Source organism: Euprymna scolopes, chromosome 6, assembly GCF_053919585.1.
Source record: "Euprymna scolopes isolate OS-2025 chromosome 6, ASM5391958v1, whole genome shotgun sequence".
NCBI classification, from domain to species: Eukaryota; Metazoa; Mollusca; class Cephalopoda; order Sepiida; family Sepiolidae; genus Euprymna; species Euprymna scolopes.
In genome coordinates, this window is record NC_136487.1 from 11,461,745 (window position 1) to 11,483,566 (window position 21,822).

The 21,822-nt window shown below is 26.8% G+C and overlaps 2 protein-coding genes across 11 annotated transcripts in view; one reads left to right on the top strand and one right to left on the bottom strand.

The window, feature by feature from the left end:
- Window positions 1–19,238, bottom strand: part of LOC145277509 (putative tRNA N6-adenosine threonylcarbamoyltransferase) — an 82,972-nt gene extending 63,734 nt beyond the window's left edge. For 2 of the 5 annotated variants that reach the window (XM_080128931.1, XM_080128929.1), the window contains exons 1-3: window positions 17,348–17,466; window positions 3,873–3,998; window positions 417–536 (exon numbers count right to left, since the gene is read on the bottom strand). In XM_080128931.1, the coding sequence (XP_079985057.1) occupies window positions 417–536; window positions 3,873–3,987 (235 nt within the window). In that variant the 5' untranslated portion in view covers window positions 3,988–3,998; window positions 17,348–17,466. Of the gene's footprint in view, window positions 1–416; window positions 537–3,872; window positions 3,999–17,301; window positions 17,467–19,109 lie in introns of those variants that run through there. The other 3 variants (XM_080128930.1, XM_080128928.1, XM_080128926.1) reach the window with 3 other exon arrangements.
- LOC145277508 (leucine--tRNA ligase, mitochondrial-like) overlaps window positions 17,476–21,822 on the top strand; it is an 83,974-nt gene continuing 79,627 nt past the window's right edge. Inside the window, exons 1-2 of one of the 6 annotated variants that reach the window (XM_080128921.1) lie at window positions 17,820–17,925; window positions 18,722–18,741. The gene's annotated coding sequence lies outside the window, so the exon portion shown is untranslated. Of the gene's footprint in view, window positions 17,495–17,819; window positions 17,926–18,604; window positions 18,742–18,827; window positions 18,940–20,905; window positions 20,925–21,822 lie in introns of those variants that run through there. The other 5 variants (XM_080128924.1, XM_080128923.1, XM_080128920.1 and 2 more) reach the window with 5 other exon arrangements.

Below are 21,822 nucleotides of genomic sequence, written 5' to 3' on the forward strand. Positions count from 1 at the left end.
TAAATTAACGATAGAAATTAGTTTCTGTATTTTGCCGATCCAGCAATCATAATTACTTAGCTAAATAACAGACTGATTTATTTCCCTTTACTTTACACGATTTTTGCTTTTATGAATGGTGAATCGGCAAAATACGATAAAAAACAACTTTTTTTAAATTAAAATTGTACTCGATTATTTTCTTAATCTTTGGTAAGAATACTTTTTTTGCCTGACATGCTGAATAATTTTTATTTGGAAAACTGTTTTCCTCTGTGCCATATGCGATATAAGTGTAACAAAAATTTATTTACTTTTACTTGAATATTTAAACAGATTTGATGAACAAAACAGGTTTTTGAAAAATTAAAGTTTAAAATTTCTAAATTTTCTGAAAACGCAAAGCCATACTTGTGAGTCTACGATAAACCTTTTACCTTTGGTGTAACAAATAACATCAACATCACTCGGTTGGATCTGCGCTTCTTCCATTGCTTGATTAAGAACCTTTAATGCGTATTCTTGATGGTGCTTGGCCGTGTCACGGGGGAGAAATCCTGTCAAAATCACAAAAAAAATCGAAAAATACCAAGAACTGCAACTGATACAACAATGTAATGCACGCAAATTGGTCAAAATATAATGTACGTGGCATAGTGAATAAAATCCTTGGTAAAATTCAGTTGTAAGTTACACTCTTTCGGAGGTTGAAGGTTCAATCCTCAGAGCTGGTGATACGCAAAATACATCTACTTACTCAGGACTTTTACCCAATCATGACTGATGAAGTGAGAGCATATTAATCCCATGAATTAAAGAAAGGATTCCGTTCAAAATTCCATGTAGATTCCCAAGTTCAACAGAAAGATTGTGGAGTTTGACAAGATACACCTGAAGAAGGTTGGAAGTTATATCAACCGAAATGTGAAAATAAAACTCAATATGAAAATAGAGCGAAGAATCCAAATGTACAATTTTATATTCTAATCATACGTGTTGTAGTGTATATCTTTATGTATTTATATTTTGTCAGCAAAACCTAATTAAATAAAACAGTGTCAATGTATAGCATTACACTTCCTTAACATTTATAAGTTACCATTTCAATGTATTTCAAAAAGTTATGATGCAGATTATTATGTGTGGCAGACTTTAATTTTTATTTGATTTTTTTTTTATTTACTAGGGGCAGTACTACTTATCAAAACTTGAAGATTACTTTAAGAGTTAATGAGTCAAGTGGTTGGTGAAACAACACTGTGATGATCAGTAATGATGGAACTTAGGTAGTGTTTGTTTGTTTAAGAAGACAAGCTCAATGGGAAATTGTTTACATTAGACTTGAAAACGGCCAAGTTACAGTCAGCTGGGAAGCAGCCCCACGATATTGTGTTCCAGAGACAGATAGTTCTAGGAAAGAAAATTTGTTCACAGAATTTACATTTAGTTTCAAAAACAGATAGACGAGGAAAATTGTTGGCAGTTGTTATAGTTAGACAAGTGTTTGCGGCAAACGTTCTATGGGAAGGGGGACCATAGACAAAAGCTCAGAAAATAACAATAGAGCAGAGATAGACTCATTATGTCTGTTCTATGTCTCTTCGCCCTTTAGATTTTGAACCCTGTCAAGGCAGGAGAGGGTACTCTTAGCAGCTCCTCCCCAAACTGAGATTTTTTTTCATCAGTTTTAAATAAATCATTTGTTCATCCACAAGTATTTGATTTTTTTTTATTGAATTAAGAATTAAAAATACCCATTTTTTTTCCTCTAAATTCAACTAAGTGAAAAGTTTTGGTCTCAATGGATATGTGCTTTACCATAGACATGTGAAATCTTCAAGTCCAATTTACTCATCTCCAAAGTTGGATTCATCAAGTTAAAACCCTTTTCAAATCTTTGTTTGAAAATTACAGATCTCCAAAGGTTAGCCACAATCTCATATAAAAAAAAAACAACACCTTTGAAGACTATGCAAAAAATACAATAAAATTTATTTTTGTTTGTTTTTTTTGTTTTTTATTTGGCAAATATGATTGTTTGTTTGGTTCTTATCCAGAATTCCCCTATATTAAAAAAATAAATAAAAATCTGTATAATGCACATACTTGTGATAAAACAAAAATATCATATTCCAGAAAACATGTAAGGTAAGCTAATAAAGTATTTTTAATTTTAATAAAAAAAAATCATTTTTAAGTGATTAATGGAAATTAGTAGGCATTACAACAAAAATCTAGTATGAATTATTGTTTAATTATCTCCCATTTTTTTCTTTTAGATTTTGTTTTTCAAAATGGCGGGTATTATAATCACTCCTTGAATATTAATAAAATTTTATTTTATTTAAAAATAAAATGACTTGATTAATTTATGTGATTTTTGAAAAATGATATTTTCCTTTTGTCACAGGTACGTACATCATGCAGATTTTATTTTACTTTTGATTGGGGTGAATTCTGAATAAAAACCCAAAATTTAGGCTAGGGATTTTTATTCTCAGCCCACAAAATTAACAGACATAAGTATTCCTGTGATGACTTGGTCCCTGTTGATTGCGGTATGATGCTGATTCTGTGCAGTTCTAGGAGGTCCACCCTCCTAGGCTTTGCCTTCTCTCTTTGAGAAGAGGTTAGTTTATTGCTAATTACCTGAGACGACCTTACCGTGGAATGCCGATGGGGCTACCCGGGCATTTTTGCAGGTCAGAGTGCCTCTCTTTGGGGTGCTGACTTTTCAACCCTGGTGTCACAATTCTTACAGTGGGAGAGAACTAAATACTCCCCCCCCATAAAAAAATTTACGTTGTGAAGTGAAAGATAGCATTGATAGATGTCAAATCTCTCTTTCTCAGATCTCGATATATTGTGAAACCATGTGTTATATTGCTCAACAATTGTCAACCCAACGTTATATTCCATGGATTTCTTTTCTTTCATCTTTTCTTATCGTTCTGGCCATGTCATTGTCTCTCACACATTGGCAAATTGCACTAGCTCACAAATATAAAAATAAACTAAAACAAGAGAAACAAAAGAAAATACGAGCTCCAACACTTATTGTAAATATTAGTTGCACTTTAGGTGTGTGTGTGACACCATCATGGGAAACTACTTTCTAAGTGCTAAGGTCTATATCTTAATTTTTCTGTCGAAGCCAAGTTCATCGTCATCTCCATCTCCTGACCTGGTCCAAGCTATGATCTGCCTTAGACTGAGTTTAACCTGCAACTGTCGTCAACTGTGTTCACTTGGCAACTCCTCTACTCTGAGTGTTGTCAAAATTCCCTAACTATTGTCTAACTCACTTCTAAAACTAACTCAGCAGTAGCCAAAAAACACACATATGCAAATTAGGAAGTGTGCGTGAGAAAAAAAGGAAAACAAAAAGAGAAAAAGGACAACCCACTACTAACGATTATTACGAAATTGTCCTATTGACCACTGTACACTTATTAATCCTTATCCTCGAGTGGCCTCTGGACCTTGATAAGTGGTGACTCCTTTGTAAAAAAGAAAAAAAAAACAGCACATGTTCAGAAGAAGCAAAGTTGACGTCAAAGAAAATGGACGTGTAAATGCGAAGGCAAGAAGCGACTGGCTACAGCGTGAGATCGGAGAGGAAAGGTGTACACCAGGTGAAATGGACGATGGTAAGAGACTTAAGTGATGTCGAAACAATTATGACGGTAATAAAAAAACTTTTGTCGAGAAAAGAAAAAATGACGACATGGATTTTGATTTATTTTTCTATTCCTGTTTTATTTATTTGCCCGTTTGCGACGTAACGGCTACATTACATTTTTTTCCGAACATTTGGAACGAGGATGGGAGGGGGGGGGGTCAACGTCGATAGTATCCCAATATTTGGCAACAAATTTATTATTTTGACTTACCTTGGCCAGGTGGAGTCACATACGTGTGTCTTGGGTTGCTTAAGACTTTGCCGTTTTTCATGACGCCAATACCAAGTTTATTGGCGCTACCTTCAAAGCCAATCGCAATTACCATTTTGGAGGATTCTGAGAAATACATGAACATTAGAAATTAAAACCAAATTAATTTTTCGAGTCTCATCCAGAATTCGTCCTATATTAAAAAAGAAAAATAAAGAAAAATTTATACAATGTATGTACCTATGACGAAATTAATATATCATATTCCAAAAATAGAGTAAACTGATCAAGGAGTTTTATTTTTAATTAAGAAAATCAAATTTTATATGTAACTGAAGAGCAGCTGTCTAATCCACCATTTTGAAATCAATATAACAAAAGGAGATAACTCAATAATAATTCAAACTTGTGAGATTTCTGTTGCAATGCCTACAAAGTCCCATTGATTGCTTAAAATTATTTTAAACTACTCGATCAATTCACATAATTTTTGGAACATGATATTTTTGTTTAGTCACGAGTACATACATCATATGGATGTTTTTTTTATTTTTTATTTTTAATACAGGGTGAATTCTGAACAAGAACCATCTTTTTTCATTTGTAATTGTAAACATAAATTTGACTCTTTCATACAACAGGGACGCATGAAAAAAATTAATGTTTTAAAAGCATGTGTGGCTTTAAGGTGCTTTTTCTGGGAAAAGCAGATGACAACAATAATCCACGTGAGAAAACGATCCCATCAGAGACAAAGCACCGAATAATTAGCAGACTTGAATAAAGCACCCTTATATATGTATGTAGTTCGTATGTAACCGGAGAGCATCTCAACAAGATACATATTCCTATGCCGAATGGTCACTAAGCAGTGATGGAGTCCTTTTTTTCTCCATTTTCTTTCCCCCTCAATTTGTATGGGTACGATTTCTGAATAGAACTTAATCAGAGTTACTATACATCACATAGTTCTCTTCTAAAAATATTGGACGTCTTCGGATTCGTGAAGATCAACGCAGATCACTAATTTCATCAGGAACTATACTCTGGCGGCTTTCTTCTATCGGGTCCATACAGTTTGTACTGTCATCTTGCATGCTTTGTGTGTCTCTATGTTTAGTAGAGTCCGATTGTTCATTGAATGACGAAGCATAAACCATGATAATTTAATTTTGTCTTTAAACTTTAATTCAAACTCAAAATTATTTACTGTTCAGCCATTTTAAGGTTATAAAATTATATTTGGATTTCAAAGTGTAATGACATTAAACCAAGTCAGTATTGTTTCAATCTGATTAAATATGGCTGACACATATTTACTATCATGATAATTTGTAACTTAATTAAAAATTAAACGTTAAAACCAATTATTTGTTGTTCATTTATGTTTCTAAATCAAACGAAAATATTCATTTTTTTTTTTATGTATCCCTGTCATATAAAAGAAGCAAAGATTTTTTATACAAGTGCACTTTAAATTGCTGGAGGTATTTTTTAGTTTTCATTTTCACAAAAAAGGAAAGACTATTCCAAATTAATGCTTGTTTTCTAACCAAACATTTTTAGTAATTCAAAATAAGTTCAATAAATCTCAACAGAAAACATTAAATAACAAAACAATTATTGAATTTAATTGAAATTGTTAAAAGAATTAATATTTCAAAATAAATTCTATTTAAAATTTACAAATAAAATGTAAGATTCTATATTTTAAAATAATTATTTTCAAAATATTATAATTCACAAATAAAATATAACATTCAGTTTAGAATATTATGAAATTGATGGGATAAAACCATTTTTGAAAAAGATAAATTTCTTTAATGAAATAAAATCAAAATCTTAAAAACTGTAACAGTCCTTTTAGAATATTTTGATATGAATTTGTTTTTGTTCGTTTTTTTTTTTACTTTCTTTACTTAAAACATGATTTTCTTCTCTTTTTGCTAGTATAACTCTCCAAAAATGAAAACAAAAAAATATTTTCAGCAAGTTAAAATGTATTGAGCCGAATTTTCTAATATCAACTTTTTTCAATTCTTCACTCAACAAACAAAAAGAGTTTAAGAATGAAGTTATTAAAAGCAAAAATTCGTCCATGCATGGAGTATTGTTGCCTCATCTGAACTGATATATCTACCAATAATCTCTCATTCATTGATAGGGTCGAAAAATGTGTCTCAAATCTACATATCTAATATATAAAATAATATATAAGAAAAAATATATAAAAGTTTCTTTCATATATTTTTTAATATATTTTCAAATTTATATCTTCCACTAACCTCTCATTCATTGATAGGGTCGAAAAATCAGTCTCAAATCACATATCTAATAATATATAAGAAAAATATATAAAAGTTTCTTTTATATATTTTTTAATATATTTTCAAATTTATTCTAACTAGTGATACATTTTTTGCTAATGTTTATCCTCTGATGAAGAGGTTATCTTTGAAAATCCATGGATTAAGGATTTTCATTGGTATAATCCCTAGTTTGAATTTTTGATGGATCAATAGATATCGTAATTTTTATTTTTCCTATGTTCATCAAAATTGTGATTTTATTTTTCATATGTTCATCAAAATAAATTTCTTACTCTCATCAAATTTGTGATAAGTGACAAAACTGATTAAAAGAATTAACAATATTTCAAAATAAATTCTATTTAAAATTTACAAATAAAATGTAAGATTCTATATATTTGTGATAAGTGACAAAACTGATTAAAAGAATTAACAATATTTCAAAATAAATTCTGTTTAAAATTTACAAATAAAATGTAAGATTCTATATATTTGTGATAAGTGACAAAACTGATTAAAAGAATTAACAATATTTCAAAATAAATTCTATTTAAAATTTACAAATAAAATGTAAGATTCTATATATTTGTGATAAGTGACAAAACTGATTAAAAGAATTAACAATATTTCAAAATAAATTCTATTTAAAATTTACAAATAAAATGTAAGATTCTATATATTTGTGATAAGTGACAAAACTGATTAAAAGAATTAACAATATTTCAAAATAAATTCTATTTAAAATTTACAAATAAAATGTAAGATTCTATATATTTGTGATAAGTGACAAAACTGATTAAAAGAATTAACAATATTTCAAAATAAATTCTGTTTAAAATTTACAAATAAAATGTAAGATTCTATATATTTGTGATAAGTGACAAAACTGATTAAAAGAATTAACAATATTTCAAAATAAATTCTGTTTAAAATTTACAAATAAAATGTAAGATTCTATATATTTGTGATAAGTGACAAAACTGATTAAAAGAATTAACAATATTTCAAAATAAATTCTATTTAAAATTTACAAATAAAATGTAAGATTCTATATATTTGTGATAAGTGACAAAACTGATTAAAAGAATTAACAATATTTCAAAATAAATTCTATTTAAAATTTACAAATAAAATGTAAGATTCTATATATTTGTGATAAGTGACAAAACTGATTAAAAGAATTAACAATATTTCAAAATAAATTCTATTTAAAATTTACAAATAAAATGTAAGATTCTATATATTTGTGATAAGTGACAAAACTGATTAAAAGAATTAACAATATTTCAAAATAAATTCTGTTTAAAATTTACAAATAAAATGTAAGATTCTATATATTTGTGATAAGTGACAAAACTGATTAAAAGAATTAACAATATTTCAAAATAAATTCTATTTAAAATTTACAAATAAAATGTAAGATTCTATATATTTGTGATAAGTGACAAAACTGATTAAAAGAATTAACAATATTTCAAAATAAATTCTATTTAAAATTTACAAATAAAATGTAAGATTCTATATATTTGTGATAAGTGACAAAACTGATTAAAAGAATTAACAATATTTCAAAATAAATTCTGTTTAAAATTTACAAATAAAATGTAAGATTCTATATATTTGTGATAAGTGACAAAACTGATTAAAAGAATTAACAATATTTCAAAATAAATTCTATTTAAAATTTACAAATAAAATGTAAGATTCTATATATTTGTGATAAGTGACAAAACTGATTAAAAGAATTAACAATATTTCAAAATAAATTCTATTTAAAATTTACAAATAAAATGTAAGATTCTATATATTTGTGATAAGTGACAAAACTGATTAAAAGAATTAACAATATTTCAAAATAAATTCTATTGAAAATTTACAAATAAAATGTAAGATTCTATATATTTGTGATAAGTGACAAAACTGATTAAAAGAATTAACAATATTTCAAAATAAATTCTATTTAAAATTTACAAATAAAATGTAAGATTCTATATATTTGTGATAAGTGACAAAACTGATTAAAAGAATTAACAATATTTCAAAATAAATTCTATTGAAAATTTACAAATAAAATGTAAGATTCTATATATTTGTGATAAGTGACAAAACTGATTAAAAGAATTAACAATATTTCAAATAAATTCTATTTAAAATTTACAAATAAAATGTAAGATTCTATATATTTGTGATAAGTGACAAAACTGATTAAAAGAATTAACAATATTTCAAAATAAATTCTGTTTAAAATTTACAAATAAAATGTAAGATTCTATATATTTGTGATAAGTGACAAAACTGATTAAAAGAATTAACAATATTTCAAAATAAATTCTGTTTAAAATTTACAAATAAAATGTAAGATTCTATATATTTGTGATAAGTGACAAAACTGATTAAAAGAATTAACAATATTTCAAAATAAATTCTGTTTAAAATTTACAAATAAAATGTAAGATTCTATATATTTGTGATAAGTGACAAAACTGATTAAAAGAATTAACAATATTTCAAAATAAATTCTATTTAAAATTTACAAATAAAATGTAAGATTCTATATATTTGTGATAAGTGACAAAACTGATTAAAAGAATTAACAATATTTCAAATAAATTCTATTTAAAATTTACAAATAAAATGTAAGATTCTATATATTTGTGATAAGTGACAAAACTGATTAAAAGAATTAACAATATTTCAAAATAAATTCTGTTTAAAATTTACAAATAAAATGTAAGATTCTATATATTTGTGATAAGTGACAAAACTGATTAAAAGAATTAACAATATTTCAAAATAAATTCTGTTTAAAATTTACAAATAAAATGTAAGATTCTATATATTTGTGATAAGTGACAAAACTGATTAAAAGAATTAACAATATTTCAAAATAAATTCTGTTTAAAATTTACAAATAAAATGTAAGATTCTATATATTTGTGATAAGTGACAAAACTGATTAAAAGAATTAACAATATTTCAAAATAAATTCTATTTAAAATTTACAAATAAAATGTAAGATTCTATATATTTGTGATAAGTGACAAAACTGATTAAAAGAATTAACAATATTTCAAAATAAATTCTATTTAAAATTTACAAATAAAATGTAAGATTCTATATATTTGTGATAAGTGACAAAACTGATTAAAAGAATTAACAATATTTCAAAATAAATTCTATTTAAAATTTACAAATAAAATGTAAGATTCTATATATTTGTGATAAGTGACAAAACTGATTAAAAGAATTAACAATATTTCAAATAAATTCTATTTAAAATTTACAAATAAAATGTAAGATTCTATATATTTGTGATAAGTGACAAAACTGATTAAAAGAATTAACAATATTTCAAAATAAATTCTGTTTAAAATTTACAAATAAAATGTAAGATTCTATATATTTGTGATAAGTGACAAAACTGATTAAAAGAATTAACAATATTTCAAAATAAATTCTGTTTAAAATTTACAAATAAAATGTAAGATTCTATATATTTGTGATAAGTGACAAAACTGATTAAAAGAATTAACAATATTTCAAAATAAATTCTGTTTAAAATTTACAAATAAAATGTAAGATTCTATATATTTGTGATAAGTGACAAAACTGATTAAAAGAATTAACAATATTTCAAAATAAATTCTATTTAAAATTTACAAATAAAATGTAAGATTCTATATATTTGTGATAAGTGACAAAACTGATTAAAAGAATTAACAATATTTCAAAATAAATTCTATTTAAAATTTACAAATAAAATGTAAGATTCTATATATTTGTGATAAGTGACAAAACTGATTAAAAGAATTAACAATATTTCAAAATAAATTCTATTGAAAATTTACAAATAAAATGTAAGATTCTATATATTTGTGATAAGTGACAAAACTGATTAAAAGAATTAACAATATTTCAAAATAAATTCTATTTAAAATTTACAAATAAAATGTAAGATTCTATATATTTGTGATAAGTGACAAAACTGATTAAAAGAATTAACAATATTTCAAAATAAATTCTATTGAAAATTTACAAATAAAATGTAAGATTCTATATATTTGTGATAAGTGACAAAACTGATTAAAAGAATTAACAATATTTCAAAATAAATTCTATTTAAAATTTACAAATAAAATGTAAGATTCTATATATTTGTGATAAGTGACAAAACTGATTAAAAGAATTAACAATATTTCAAAATAAATTCTATTGAAAATTTACAAATAAAATGTAAGATTCTATATATTTGTGATAAGTGACAAAACTGATTAAAAGAATTAACAATATTTCAAAATAAATTCTATTTAAAATTTACAAATAAAATGTAAGATTCTATATATTTGTGATAAGTGACAAAACTGATTAAAAGAATTAACAATATTTCAAAATAAATTCTATTTAAAATTTACAAATAAAATGTAAGATTCTATATATTTGTGATAAGTGACAAAACTGATTAAAAGAATTAACAATATTTCAAAATAAATTCTATTTAAAATTTACAAATAAAATGTAAGATTCTATATATTTGTGATAAGTGACAAAACTGATTAAAAGAATTAACAATATTTCAAAATAAATTCTATTGAAAATTTACAAATAAAATGTAAGATTCTATATATTTGTGATAAGTGACAAAACTGATTAAAAGAATTAACAATATTTCAAAATAAATTCTGTTTAAAATTTACAAATAAAATGTAAGATTCTATATATTTGTGATAAGTGACAAAACTGATTAAAAGAATTAACAATATTTCAAAATAAATTCTGTTTAAAATTTACAAATAAAATGTAAGATTCTATATATTTGTGATAAGTGACAAAACTGATTAAAAGAATTAACAATATTTCAAAATAAATTCTATTTAAAATTTACAAATAAAATGTAAGATTCTATATATTTGTGATAAGTGACAAAACTGATTAAAAGAATTAACAATATTTCAAAATAAATTCTATTTAAAATTTACAAATAAAATGTAAGATTCTATATATTTGTGATAAGTGACAAAACTGATTAAAAGAATTAACAATATTTCAAAATAAATTCTATTGAAAATTTACAAATAAAATGTAAGATTCTATATATTTGTGATAAGTGACAAAACTGATTAAAAGAATTAACAATATTTCAAAATAAATTCTATTTAAAATTTACAAATAAAATGTAAGATTCTATATATTTGTGATAAGTGACAAAACTGATTAAAAGAATTAACAATATTTCAAAATAAATTCTATTGAAAATTTACAAATAAAATGTAAGATTCTATATATTTGTGATAAGTGACAAAACTGATTAAAAGAATTAACAATATTTCAAAATAAATTCTATTTAAAATTTACAAATAAAATGTAAGATTCTATATATTTGTGATAAGTGACAAAACTGATTAAAAGAATTAACAATATTTCAAAATAAATTCTATTGAAAATTTACAAATAAAATGTAAGATTCTATATATTTGTGATAAGTGACAAAACTGATTAAAAGAATTAACAATATTTCAAAATAAATTCTATTTAAAATTTACAAATAAAATGTAAGATTCTATATATTTGTGATAAGTGACAAAACTGATTAAAAGAATTAACAATATTTCAAAATAAATTCTATTTAAAATTTACAAATAAAATGTAAGATTCTATATATTTGTGATAAGTGACAAAACTGATTAAAAGAATTAACAATATTTCAAAATAAATTCTATTTAAAATTTACAAATAAAATGTAAGATTCTATATATTTGTGATAAGTGACAAAACTGATTAAAAGAATTAACAATATTTCAAAATAAATTCTATTTAAAATTTACAAATAAAATGTAAGATTCTATATATTTGTGATAAGTGACAAAACTGATTAAAAGAATTAACAATATTTCAAAATAAATTCTATTGAAAATTTACAAATAAAATGTAAGATTCTATATATTTGTGATAAGTGACAAAACTGATTAAAAGAATTAACAATATTTCAAAATAAATTCTGTTTAAAATTTACAAATAAAATGTAAGATTCTATATATTTGTGATAAGTGACAAAACTGATTAAAAGAATTAACAATATTTCAAAATAAATTCTATTGAAAATTTACAAATAAAATGTAAGATTCTATATATTTGTGATAAGTGACAAAACTGATTAAAAGAATTAACAATATTTCAAAATAAATTCTGTTTAAAATTTACAAATAAAATGTAAGATTCTATATATTTGTGATAAGTGACAAAACTGATTAAAAGAATTAACAATATTTCAAAATAAATTCTATTTAAAATTTACAAATAAAATGTAAGATTCTATATATTTGTGATAAGTGACAAAACTGATTAAAAGAATTAACAATATTTCAAAATAAATTCTATTTAAAATTTACAAATAAAATGTAAGATTCTATATATTTGTGATAAGTGACAAAACTGATTAAAAGAATTAACAATATTTCAAAATAAATTCTATTGAAAATTTACAAATAAAATGTAAGATTCTATATTTTTGTGATAATACTGATACTTTTCTTTGGTTGTATTTGTGCCACCCTTGTTCCAGCAGTAAAGCAACAAAATTAGGAACAAATAATCTTTGTAAAATACTCAATGTTTATTGGTTGGAATACTTAAAACTGATTGGTTAATTCACGAGTAGTTATTGACATCAGACTTTAACCAATCAGAAAGATGTGTCCCCAGAAACCAAACACCTGTTGCCATTGGCTACATAAGAAAGAACTCAAACACAGTCATCAGTGAGACTCAACTTGCCAAACGAACCCTTGTCAATCATACCACTACAACACAGACCCTTTGCAAACAAACTAAATTTAGCTTTGGCTACAAGCATCTGGGCAAACAACACAAGTTAAAGTTATGGCCAACTCACTCACTCACAAGCCCACACATAATCGACAAAAATACTTTCTTTTTGTAGATGTTTTCAACTCTTCTTAACTTTTTACTTTTGGTTCTTCTAACAAGATATAAAAAAAACTGATATAATCATTTATGGGTAGACTTATTAATTACTTTTGATAATTTCTATTATTGTTTACATATCTAAAAAATAATGTTTAAAATATCTTTATAAGTTAATTGATGAAAAATACAATTTAAGAAAAACAAAGAAGCTGAAAACATAATTTTAAAGTTGACATTTGCTTTATTTGTAAAACAATTCAGACAATGAATGTACAAAGAATAGGTTAATTCCTATTTCAGGCAAATTATATAGAGTAAAATATCAATTAAAAAATTATGAAAATATAATAACCATCTGGGTTTTTTTTTACTATATACAGATTCGAAAAAGTTGTAAAAAAAAAACAAAAAACAAATATACAACAAATAAATGTTATCAACAGCAAGATAAGTTACTTTTCTACCTAAGTGGATAAGTTTTTAGTGTTTTTATTTAATGTAAAATGTTTATTTGATTCGAAAAACAAGTAATGTTGAAGACTGCCGATGAAGAAGAAAAGACGGCTGCGATGTCTTTGAAGACTCAATATTCACTTCAAAATAAGAAATAAAACAAAATGGGGGTTTGTTGTCAAAAAACATATATAACAAATAAATGTTTTTAAAGGCAAGAGAAGTTACTTTTCTAACTAACTGGATAATTTTTTTAGTGTTTTTATTTAATGTAAACTGTTTATTTGGCTCAAAAAACATACAGTGTTTATAGATGTATTTGAAAAATACAAATGGCGGTGGACTCTCTGTTGAACATGTTAAATTTGGGAAAATAAGTTAAAACTAAAATACTATACAAAATACTGTTAGAATTCCACCGAATATATGTCAGCCTATGTCATGATAACATATATTGAGTGAGTTTCTAATAGTATTTTATATAATATTTTAGTTTTAACTCATTTCCCAAACTTAACATGTTCAACAGAATCTGCCGCCATTTGTATTTTTCAAATACACCAATAAACACTACGTTTTTCGAGCCAAATAACATTTTAGGTAATGGTGCTGGTGCATAAAGGGAAACCCTAACTTTCAAACACACCAGAAGTTGGCACCCGCATTTCTCAATTGAAGTATGGAAGCACAGAATCGATACAATTTCCAAATATATTTTATGTTTATTTTTTTTTCACCTCCCTATAATAAAAATATATAGAAATAAGTAAACTTTTTTATCAATTATTTTTTTTAATCGCATATATATATATATATATATATATATATATATATATATATAGCGCTTTAAATAAGGTCGGGAAGACTCTAGGGGCCCCTTTTATCAACAAGCTCATCAGGAGTCAATCGTTGAATTTCTATCAAGTGTAAAACAAACATCACGCAAGAGCGAAGACTTAAGTGGGGGTTACTTATAAATGTATGGCGAATGGATGAAATGAGAAAATATATATATATATATATATATATATATATATATAAAATTAAATGAAGGGCGAATGGGATTATGAGTAAAAAAAAAATATGAGTCAATTATACGTTGTAGAATATATACAATTGTATAAAATATATGTGTGGGGACGTAAAAATTTAAAATATATCCCCAAATAAGTCCAAAGATTTTACGAACTCCTTGTCGACAGAGAGAGGGCCTGCGTGAAAGGATAGAGACTGACTCCAGAATCCTCAGGTGATTCGAAGAGTCAGCTCAGTGTAAAATCCTAAACCAGTCCATTTCATATGCATTGGCACATGCTGGATTTTCAGCGAGCTGCTGGCCAATAGCAGATTCCAAGGTAAACGAGGGGTGACGAGGCTTACCTAGTCTGATGCTTGCTGGAACATGTTGGTTTATTCTTGTCTACAAATTTAAACGAGTTCGAACTACATAGACAGTACACTGACAGTTGAATTAATAAATCACAATACTATTTGTGATGTAGGGTAAATCATCCTTCACAACTGAAGGAAATGCAGACTTAACACGATAAACCAAGCGAAAAGCAACAGATGGGAAACAATTTGATACAGACTTGATAACAAGTCTACCCAAACACTGACCAGGGTCACCAATCCAAGGGATTTTTAAATAAACAGGACACTTGGAGGGACCAAAAACTGGAGGAGAATTGTGAGCTTTAATTTTATTATAAATAATATTATCAACCATTTCTCCAGATAACCATTGTGAATAAAAATGTCTTTAATCTTCTTTAATTCACAATCCAGTTTACTACAAGAACAGATTCTAAGGGCTCTATACACTAATCTCTGAATGAGCCCTATTTTTCTTGAAGTAGGGACGAATGAATGCCAATTTTTGTAGAGGCCGGTAAATGTCGGCTTACGATAAACAGTCGTAAGAAAAGAGTTCTTACCATGTTCAATTAAAACGTCAAGAAAAGGCAAGCAACCGTCATTCTCATCCTCTATAGTAAATGTTAATGATTTATGGAGGGAATTAAGTTTATCGAAGAAAGCTAATGCCTCGTTTTCTGATGGATATTTATTTTTTCGAAATTCGAACAAAGTATATTTAAATCTATCGAAATTTCTATTTATTATGAAACATAAGAGTCCAAATAAGTAAAAAATATTTATTTTTTTAAAATTTGAATATACATATTGAACAAAAATTTACCTTAAAGTTGCAATTAAAAAATTGATATAAACTTAATATTATTATGTTTTTTTAGTAGCGTTTTTTCGAATTAATATATACTATAATCAGTTGAATTGCCAAGAAAAAGAAACTTTGTAAACATTAATTAATTTTTAAAAGATTACAACGATTAAAATTCCATTATTTCAAAATGTTCCGTTACAACATAGATTTTTAATTAATTGTGTTTAAAAAATTTTTTTTTTAATTTTAAGTTTTAATATAAACATGACTCTTGTCAGCTATTTTATCACCAGATTGAAACCAATTTGAAAATATTATTGCACAATATTAAGCATTTTGTAGCCCCCACCCACCTCATATTTTGTTTGTCTCTTTTTACCGAACAAAATATGGGGCCCCGTAGGTAACCAAATGAACATTCAGTAAAACCATATTTCATATTTAATATACAAATGTTTATAATATTATTAATCGTTAAACTGTGTAAATCTTAAAACCTAACAAAATTATAACAAAGATTAATTATTAATTGCAGTTTGAAGAAGATAAACAAAGGTTTTAAAAAATCATTAAGTCGCTTCTGCTTTTCCATAGTTCGTATAGTCACGGCCACCGAGGGTCTGACGTCATGGAAACATGCGGTCCAATCTTCACAATCGTTTGGCAGTCCCTAATATACAATGTATCGATTCTGTGTTTCCATACCTGCGGTGCCAACTTCTGGTGTGTTTGAAAGTTAGGGTTTCCCTTTATGCACTATAACCACATTTTACATTAAATAAAAACACTAAAAAATTATCCAGTTAGGTAGAAAAGCAACTTCTCTTGGCTTTGATAACATTTATTTGTTATATTTTTGTTTTTTGACAACTTTTTCGAATCTATGTGTACAGTAAAACAAACTCCAAAATGGCGTTAGAAAGCCACCCAATGTCACTGTAGTGTAACATTACTGAGTGGGTTGGGTTACTAACACCATTTTGTTACATTTCTTATTTTGAAGTGATTATCAAGTTTTTTAAAGACATCGCGGCCATCTTTTCTTGTTCGCCGGCAGTGTTCATGTTCAACATTACTCGTTTTTCGAACCGAATAAACACTTTGCATTAAATAATAAAAAAAAAAAAAAAAAAAAACATATCCAGTTAGGTAGAAAAGTAACTTATCTTGCCTTTGATAACATATTTGTTATATATTTGCATTTTTTGTTTTTGTTTTGTTTTTTGTTGTTTTTTTTTTTCAACTTTTTCGAATCTTGATTATTTGCTCCGTTTATGTTGAAACAAAAAAAATGGCTCAACAATTAATTCCGCTTCGTTGGTAAACAATAAAATAAACACAGATGTAAATAAACGATCGAACTTTTCGAAATTATTTCCTGGTTCCGAAGTTTGAAAAGATGCAGCTGATGAAGGTTGATGGCTACATCGGCCGAAACGTTGTGAATATAAACAACCAAGATGAAAATAATTCGAAATGTTACAAATCGTCTTTTATTTCATCTGTTATCTGAGTGTTAATATAAATAAATTAAATTTGTTTTTGTTTTTTTAAATACCTGTTACATTCATCATTGGATAATTAACTCGAACAAGTAAATTTACCTTTTGTGTTTGTAAAAAAAAAAATCAAAACAATTATTTGAAAAGTTTTAAGTTTGAAACAAAATTACACGTGGGATTGTGAAGAACAACAAAGAATTCTCAAACCAAAGGGAGATGACTCTGATTTACAATTGGTTTCAATTTCAGGTACTAGTGCAGAAAGTGATCCGGATGTAAATAATAACGTTATTATTTAAAAAGCCATTCATAACATGGGGAGGGGGGTGTTTTGTACCTATTCTATACTTCAACAATTGAATAAAAAAAACGGTAAAACTATACAAACACCGTGACAGCGAATTACCCCTACCCCTAACCCTAACCCTAACCCCTAACCCTAACCCTAACCCTAAACCTAACCCTAACCCCAACCCTAACCCTAACCCTAAACCCTAACCCTAACCCTAACCCTAACCCTAATCCTAACCCTAACCCTAACGCTGTCACGGTGTTTGTATAATAATACCAAAAAAACATGTCATAAATCTTTAATTAAACTTGGAAATACGATTTTAAAAATAGCGCGGATCACTTTTGAAAAAAATTAATAAATAAAAATCCATACTTATTCGAATAAGGTACCGTAATATTTTTAAAAATAATATCTTTAATTAAAATTATTTTATCGGATTTAATCATGGTCGATGAAAGAATTTCTTGAATAAAAGAAACTACTTGATGAAATTACGTGATTTTTGGAATATTTCATCTTCATTTCGTGACTGCTACGTGTATACCATACAGACTTTTCTGTATTTTAAATGCCGCCATAAGTGCAATTCTTAATATGCATGCATTAATGTTCCTATTTATTTGCCTCCCCACGAGGGCAGAGTAAAACACAAGGTCGGTTTTAATGTGGGCAAAATCCAGCTTCTCAAAAAGGGGCACTAAGTAATAAATTATATACAAGTTTTTTACGTTAACTTTTGCTGAAAAATAATTAGGTTTGAAACTTATCTCCCATTTGTTTTTTAAACTTCTGATTTTAAAGTAAATATCAATAACGTAAATTTAAATAAAATATAAAATAAGAATTTGAAAAAAGCTAATCTCAAAAACGGTGCACACAAATCTTTTACCGAAAAAAGTAATGGTCGTTGGCCAATACATATGAACAATACTTAAAATAGATTTAAATTATTTATTAATGATTTTACTATTTTTTCTTTTTCTTATTTTTCTGCAATCACTTTTTATAGCGATATTAAAATTAGTTTATTGCATTATTTTACAAGTTCAAAGTTGTCAAATTAGATGCTATTTTACGTATTTACAGTGATATACGAAAATATGTCCCTTGCGTTATTTTTCACGCCGGCAGAAATTGAATTTTAAAAGTAACGTTTATTGTCAGTTTTTTTTTTTTTTTAGGGGAAAAAAGGAACAAATCCGTAAGTATTCATTAATGTTTAATGATTTTTTTCTTTTTCTCCATTTTATTGTATTTTATTTTAACGTCATCTGAAATTGATTCGTTAAAAAAACAAAAAAAACACTCGTCAACCGAGCAACGTCGTCTACTACTAGAAACTTATTGGGAAAACGAACGAAATGTTTTTGTTTATTTTTTTTTTATTATTGCTAATCTGGTAATTTTTTATTGTTATTTTTATTATTAAGATAATGAGAGACAATATTTTCGTCAGAATCATCTTTATGGTTTGACTCCTTTACCCAAAATTTATTTGATTTATCAAGGTCGCGCATTTGTTATTCACGTGCAACAGCGCGCAGCAATTGTGAAAGAAAAAATATTTACTTTGTTTCCCCACGAGGGCAAGAGATTACTTAATCGTATTCAATTCTCAGCATTTTTACATCACGAGTGAAATTGGTAGACACGCATTTTCAGAACTAAAAACAAAAACAAAAAACTGCTAAATAATAAGCGAGTTTTAACAGCAATGTGTTGAATTTAGCCCTGGAAATTGTTAATTAGCAGTGCAACTGCAAGTGCATAACAATCCATCTGGGGAAGCGTAGAATATTTAACAATTGATTATTCATCCACAGATAGTCGCCCGGAAGTGATACTATTACATATTAAAACAAAATAATTACATAATACGTTTTTCCCTGTCATGACTGATAGAACAAGAATAATCAACTTCCAAGAATTTCAGTTCAAAATTTTTTAGATGGGGATTGATAATTTGTGTTATTCAGACTACTGTTCTCATCTGAATAAACTTATTGGTGTAAAACTTCTACCTGACTGATGGAACAAAAACAATCTACTCCGTTTATTAAATAAAGGCTCAGTTCAAAGTTCTATATAGATTCTTATATTTAACAAAATGCACTTGACAGAAGATCGGAGGTTACATAAGTTGAACTGTGAGAATAACATCCAAGATGCAAATAATAGCCCAAATAATACAAATTACCAATCCTCATCTAAAAAATTCCGAAATATAATCACAATAAAATATAATCGATTTGATATAACGTTTCTGAATTTTGAGATGAGGATTTATAATATATGATTGTTTAGATTACTGTGTTTATGAAATTCTAAAAAAAAAAAAAAAAAAAAAAAAAAAAAAAAAAAAAAAACATCAAATTGTTACAAAAAGGGAAATAACTCAACAATCTTTCCATTTCATAAACGCATCACACATTTTGAATTTTAACGACTATGGTTTATGTATTACTATTCATCGGACTACTGTTCTCATCTTGAGTGTGATTTTCACAACGTTTCGGTCGATATAACCTCCAACCTTCTTCAGGTGTATCTTGTCGAACTCGGGAATGTTTCTGTCGATTTGGACGAAATTTCAAGCGGAACCCTTTATCTACTTCATATAACGTGCTCTTGTTCCATCAGCCATGACTGGATAGAGATCCTAAGTAATTTGCAATTGTATTTTTCAGTCGCCCACACTGAGGATTGAACCTTCAATCTTCAGGAGAATATCACTTTTACAATTTATTTTTCCCAGTACTCTAACCTCTGCGCCACGAGTCCTTTCGAACAATTCTAGTACGAATTTTGGGTGCCTTAAACCTACTTTTTATTTCTAGTTGTAAATATCACCATTTATTACTAATTATTTCTATATATTAATGTATATCTATCTCTATACTTATTACTTGTATATATTATCTATTGTTTATAATTACTGGTTCCCATATCGTATTGAATTCTATACTAGATTTACTTAGCAGTTGGTTATTTCCCAGAATATGTGCTGCTTCTTTCAGTCGTCTTACTCTCCACTGTTCCCCTCTCTCTATAATTTTTATTTTGTCCCATAATGGTAGATGGTTTCCCTTTTCCTTCCAGATATGGTCAACTATACCGGACTTTTCAGTCTCGCCACGTACTACGGCTTTTCAATGTTCTTCTAACCGTACTTTCAACGGACGACACATTTCACCTCTGTATAGTTTTCCACATTTACACGGGATTTCATATGCACAATTCTTAGTCATGATTTTTTCTGTAGGGGGCCTGACTCTCACAAGCTGTTTCCGAAGAGTTGAATCACTCCTGAATATTGTCCTGGTGTCATATGGATTACATATTCGTTTTTCAGACAACCCCTTCATATATGGTATACAAACTGTGGTGAGTTTCTGAGTCGTGTCCTTTGTGTGTCATGACTAAGGACTGTGTATATGAAATCCCATGTAATTTGGAAACTATACTGAGGTAAAACGTGTCGTCCGTTGAAATTTCATATACACAGTTCTTAGTCATGATTTTTTTTCTCTCACAAGCTGTTTCCGGAGAGTTGAATCACTCCTGAATTCTGTCCTGATGTCATATGGATTACATATTCATTGAAGTTTTTTAGACAAGCGCTTCATAACTTATATCAACTGAAACTGCTAAGTAGACCTACTATAGAATTCAATACGATATGTTAACCAGTAATTATAAAAAATAGATAATATATACAAGTGATAAGTAAAACAAGTAATAAGTATAGAGATAGATATACATTAACATATAGAAATAATTAGTAATAAATGGTGATATTTACAATTAGAAATAAAAAAAAAAGTAGGTTTAAGGCTCCTAAAATTCATACTAGAATTGTCCGTAAGGACTCGTAGCACAGTGGTTAGAGTACTGGGAAAAATCAATTGTAAAAGTGATATTCTCCTGAAGGTTGCGAATTACTTAGGACCTCTATCCAGTCATGGCTGACGAAACAAGAGCTACCCCCGTAAAGTAAATAAAGGGTTCCACTCGAAATTTCGTCCAAATTCCTGAGTTCGACAAAATACACCTGAAGAAGGTCGGAGTTTACATCGACCGAAACGTTGTGAAAATCACACTCAAGATGAGAACAGTAGTCCGATGAATAATAATACATATAATCAATCCTCATCTCCAAAATTCAGAAACGTAATATGGTTTGTTAGAAAAAAAAAAGACATTTTTTCCGCCATTTACCAAAACTACAACTAATAAAGATCAGAAGTTACAGCAGCCAAATCATTGCGAGAATAACAATCAA